Source organism: Lygodium microphyllum, chromosome 29, assembly GCF_053477565.2.
Source record: "Lygodium microphyllum isolate KBCC chromosome 29, Lygodium_microphyllum_v1.1.10, whole genome shotgun sequence".
Lineage (NCBI taxonomy): Eukaryota > Viridiplantae > Streptophyta > Polypodiopsida > Schizaeales > Lygodiaceae > Lygodium > Lygodium microphyllum.
Window position 1 is genome coordinate 114,013,232 of NC_141163.1, and position 5,301 is coordinate 114,018,532.

At 39.8% G+C, this 5,301-nt stretch overlaps 1 protein-coding gene across 1 annotated transcript; it reads right to left on the bottom strand.

Moving 5' to 3' along the window:
• Nucleotides 1–285: 285 nt before the first annotated feature.
• LOC148011053 (uncharacterized) lies at nt 286–2,032 on the bottom strand. The gene is made up of 2 exons (XM_087671608.1): nt 1,382–2,032; nt 286–636 (listed from the first exon to the last, which is right to left on the bottom strand). The coding sequence occupies exons 1-2, from the start codon at nt 1,988–1,990 to the stop codon at nt 286–288; spliced, it is 960 nt and encodes a 319-aa protein (XP_087527734.1). The 5' UTR covers nt 1,991–2,032.
• Between the last annotated feature and the right edge of the window lie 3,269 nt (nt 2,033–5,301).

Consider the following 5,301-nt stretch of genomic DNA (forward strand, 5'->3'; position numbering starts at 1 on the left):
CCAAAAAGACCATGTCTCAAAGTCACGGACACCCAATCTATAAAGATTAATCCAAATATTATCTTTTTCCGCCCTTGTTTTATCTATGTTGTTACAATCTAGAACCATAGCATGCAAACTTTTCCAACCTTCATCATCTTGCAACTGTCATATTGTAATACTACCAAATTCATCCAACAACGAAGAAATGAATTTTCTAGCTTTGGCTCCTCCAAAGCAAAGTTTCTCATACCATCTCCACTCTAGACCCAAAAACCAAGCTGTATTAGGTTCATTAGTTTGCCTTTACAACTCAATTGAACTCTTTTGCAATAAAGTTTGGTAACCTAATTCATCCTCATTGTATGAACATTGCATCAAAGCCTGCAATTGTTCAAGGCTTGATCCTCCAAAGCAACTTTGAAGGGCCTCTTCCTTTTCATTGTCATAGACATCCATATTGGTCAATGAAGGAGAAAGAATTTGTTGTCCATGGTTAGCATTTACATGAGAAGCTTCAACCAAAGGTGGCATTGTTGAACAATGATGGGGTTGATAATCATGATCTGATTGCAACATCATGTCCATTGGAGCAAACCGTGCTATGTTTGCAAGGTGTTCTTGCATGAGGCTTAACTCTGCTTGTAGACTTGATACCTGTAAATATATAATAATGTCAATTTGTTAGGAAGTACTACTTGAATTGCAATTAAGTGGGAGTTTGGCTTTGAGTAGAACAATCAATCTTTTCCATAACCATTTATATGATATGTTATTTAACTTCAAATTAAATCACCCACTATAATTTTATAAAACTTCAAAAATTAGTTTGTGTAGCCAATGGGTGGCTTGATTTTAAATATACGAATTCGGTGTTATGTAGTGCAGCTTGAATTTGATTGACATGTTATAGCTTGTGGATGTGTAAGGTTGACAAATTTGTGCACTAGTGCATGTGCCAAAAAAGAATAGATATGTTGTAAGAAAAATGCACTTTCTCTAATGCAATTGACCACCTTTAGGTGGACTAGTTAGTTGTTGAACGGAGCACAAAACGCAATATTTGTAATGTTTACGTCTCTCTCTCTCTCTCTCTCTCTCTCCTTATCTGCATAAGAAAAGTTTGTTGATAAAGTATATTTAAAAGATCACGAGCTTCTCGAATGGAGCTACACGTTGTACCTAGGTTAATCTCGTTGGGAAGAATGGATTATGGGGGTTTGGGGACCGTAGGTACGTATGGTCTTTGTTCCCATCTGCGATACGCCAAGCATGTGATTCCTATCTTCCTTTTAGAAGCATGTCATGGAGTTGTGTGAATTATTAAGTGGGCGAATCGTCATTCTACGATGGGGTGCATCATTCCCCTGTCAGAGCTCTTTTTGCCTAAGAAGTTATATACCTGCTGTTGGAGGGTGAGGATGGTGGAGACGCAGCCGTAGACGGGATCAGCGAGGCGGGCCTGGGCCTCATAGCAGAGGGTGAGCACGGCGTCGAGGCGGTGGGAAGGGGGCACGCGCTGCAGCATCTTGGACGCGTTGCTGGCCCCGAACACGCGATGCACCGCCGCGAACCGATCGCTGCTCATCTGCATCGGCGGCCCCGCCCCCATCATCATCATATTGTTATTGATATCGTTATTACAACGATGATTCATGCTGCACGTCGTCGACTGCTCCGCGCCCACCGATGAATTAGTACAGTTATAATACGGTGATGATGATCCACATGAATATCCGACCCCCTGCTGCTGCTCATTAAGCATATTAACATTCATGTCACCACCCGGCCCAGTACCCCCGAAGTAAGGCGCGAACACGCAGCCCCGCACGCACTTCCGCCTTAGAAACTTGCAGGCCCCGCACGGAGACAAGGCCCCGTTCATCGCAGCAGCAGCACCACCACCACCTCCACCTGGCGATCCCCCAGCTTCTCCGGGCCTGATATTTTGGTTCTTCTGCTTCACCTGCAGCTTATCCATATCCTCGCAGGTGCTGCTGCTCCCTTCCATCTCTCTCTCTCTCTCTCTCTCAAGCCCCTCTCTGTCTCAAACTGTCTCTCTCACTCTCACAAACGCTTTAACTAGCATCCCAGCTTCATATATTTCTCTCCCCATGCTTCACGCGTCCTTTGCTTCGACTTCCTCCTCGACCGTTTCTGCTTTAGTCGGCCCCCTTTCTATATTTTAATCGAAGCTTACGCGCTCGAGTGTTGCCTATGCGATCGATCTATACACAGACAGACACACACACACACACAGAATCGACCACTGCGGCTCCAGAATCTCCAACGCGTGTGTTACTGTTTTTTGCAACTGCATGCCATGTTTTTTAATCCCCTCCTATGACCTGTTGAGCACGTATCTTTTGTGTTGATGAGTGTACACTGTATCTATTCTATACACGGTGGTGTTGTAGCTGAAGAAGTAGAAAGAAGATTGAGCACATGCACCAATTAAAACTTGTTGCACATGTTAGGACATTTAATTAGCTCCACAAAATCAATGTATGTTAGCCTTGAGGTGAAAGAGATGAAGCTAGATCTGTATCTATGTTAGTCTACAGTAATGTATTATTTTAGGTTCAGAAAGCCCCCGGCTTTTAGAGGGCTTCTCGAACACTTTTTAATTTAAACTTCTCTTTTGTTTTCCCTTTCTTCTCTCTTTTAATTATTTTTTTTTATTTTTCTCCCTTTTAAATTAAATCTCCTCTCTCTTTCTCCCTCTCCCTCTCTAAATTAAATCAAAATTTTTTAAAACATCTCTTTCTCTCCCTTTTTAAATCAAGAGTTTATTTCTCTCTCTTCTCTCCCTCTTTTAATTAAATATTTTTAAAATATTTTTTAATTTAAACTTTTTTTTGATAGTTTTTAACATGATTTGAGAGAGAGAGAGAGAGGAGGGGGGAAGGAAGGGAGAGAAGAAGAACAAGGAGAGAGAGAGAGAGAGAGAGAGAGAGAGAGAGAGAGAAGATAAAATTTTAAAAAGAGAAAAATAAAAAACTTAAAGAGAGAATAAAGAGAGAGAGAGAGAGAGAGAGAGAGAGAGAGAGAGAGAGAGAGGAGAGAAAAAAGTAATGATAACACAAAGAGAGAAGAAAAGAGAGAGAGAGAGTGTGTGTGATGAGGAGGAGGAGTAGAAGAAGAAGAAGAAAGAGAAAAACAAAGAGAGAAGGGGCAAAGGGAAAAGAGAAAAGTTTTTTTATTTAAATCTTTTTTTGCATAGTTTTTGACTTGAGAAAGAAACGTACACAGAGAGAGAGAGACTAAGAAGAAGAAGAAGAAGAAGAAATGGAAAGGAGGAAAAGAGGGGGAATAGGACTTTTTTGTTATAGTTTTTGACTTGAGAGAGAGAGAGAGAGAGAGAGATATATATATATATATATATATATATATATATATATAATTAGAGAGAGAAATATAGAGAGAAAACAGGGAGGGAGAGAGGAGAAAGAGAGGGAGAGAGAATGAAAAGAGAGAGAAAATGGAAAAAAACTTGAGAGTGAGAAAGGAAAAGAAAACGAGGAGAGAGAAAGAAAAAGAGGGGGGAGAGAGAAGAAAAACACAGAGAGAGAGAGAGAGAGAGAGAGAGAGAGAGAGAGAGAGAGAGAGAGATACAAAGAGAAGAAAAGAAAAAAGAAGAGAGGGAGAGAGTGTGCAATACAAAGGAAAAGAAAGGAGAGAGTGGAGAGAGAAAAGAAAAAATAGAGAGAGAGAGAGGAGGAAAAGAAAAGAAAAAAAAGCAATGATAAAAGAGGAGATAAGAAAACAAAAAAAACAAGGTCTTTCCCCAACTTTCCTATACAATACCTTTTGTGGAGTGCTAGGGAAATACCTTCTCTTTCTCTCATTTCTAAATTTTTTAAATCATCTCTTTCTCTCCCTTTTTAAATTAAGAGTTTCTACCTCTCTCTTCTCCCTCTATTTTAATTAAATATTTTTAAAATATTTTTTAATTTAAACTTTATGGATAGTTTTTTGCATGTTTTGAGTGAGTCTAGAGAGAGAGAGAGAGAGAGAGAGAGAGAGAGAGAGAGAGAGAGAGAGAGAGAGAGAGAGAGAGAGAGAGAGAGAGAGAGAAGAAAACAAGGAAAAAAGAGGAGGAGAGAGAAGAAAAAGAGAAGAGAAAAAAACAATGATGAAAGTGGGGAGAGAGAGAGAGAGAGAGAGAGAGAGAGAGAGAGAGAGAGAAGAAAACAAGGAAAAAAGAGGAGGAGAGAGAAGAAAAAGAGAAGAGAAAAAAACAATGATGAAAGTGGGGAGAGAGAGAGAGAGAGAGAGAGAGAGAGAGAGAGAGAGAGAGAGAGAGAGAGAGAGAGAGAGAGAAGAAGAAGAAGAAGAAGAAGAAGAAGAAGAAGAAGAAGAAAGAGGAAAGGAGTGAAAGAGGGGGGAAGAGGAAATATAAAAGTTTTTTTTTTTTTGGTTATAGTTTTTGACTTGATAAAGAGAGAGAGAGAGAGAGAGAGAGAGAGAGAGAGAGAGAGAGAGAGAGAGAGAGAGAGAGAGAGAGAGAGAGAGAGAGAGAGAGAGAGAGAAGATAAAATTATAGAGAGAAAACAGGAAGGGAGAGAGGAGAAAGAGAGGGGGGAGAGGGAGAGGGAATGAAAAGAGAGAGAGAAAATAGAAAAAAAACTTAAGTAAGAGAGGAAAAGAAAATGAGGAGAGTGAAAAAAAGAGAGGGGAGAGAGAAAGAAGAAAAGCTGAGAGAGTGTGTCACTAAATTGATTGCTTATTACGCATTCTCTATTTTTTTATAAAAAAATATGTCAATAAATTAATGACTCACTTTTCTTTAAGTGATGATGATCTAGCATGGCCATGAGACCATTTAGAGACTAGTATTCCTAGTGTGTCACTTAAGGGGGTGATCAGAATATTGTGCCGGGGATATCTAGTACAGGCAATACAAGTTATGAAGGGGGAAAGAAGTGACTGTCAAGTGCAAGAGTGTACACAAGAACCAAGGAGTTACATATAAATGAAGACAGATTAAGTTCTAAGAAGAGGAAGTGCATTAACATTGTGTATATGTATTTATGTGTGCATTCGGGGACGCCTGGGAACATTTACTTGTGCGTAATGAGCACTAGAAGTTGCTTTTTCTTATGGTAATTTCTCAAAAAAGTCCAAGCTAAGGCATGTAGGCATGTACTTGAAAGACACTAGTAGCAATTGGTAGTTGACTCTCATTTTGGATGGAAGGAAACCTATGACTTGGGAAAAGTTCAAGAAGAAGTTTTATGCTCAGTTCTTGCCTCCTAATTTTGAGAATGATGTCAAGGAGTGGGATTGGCTAGGCCAGAAAGAGCATGAGAAGGTCACTAG

Excerpts from the sequence above, each read along its gene's own strand:
- LOC148011053 (XM_087671608.1), bottom strand. The coding sequence starts at position 1,990 with ATGGAAGGGAGCAGCAGCACCTGCGAGGATATGGATAAGCTGCAGGTG. Across the intron at positions 637-1,381 it reads TCCTCACCCTCCAACAGCAG|GTATCAAGTCTACAAGCAGA; the intron begins GTATATAACTTC and ends ATATATTTACAG.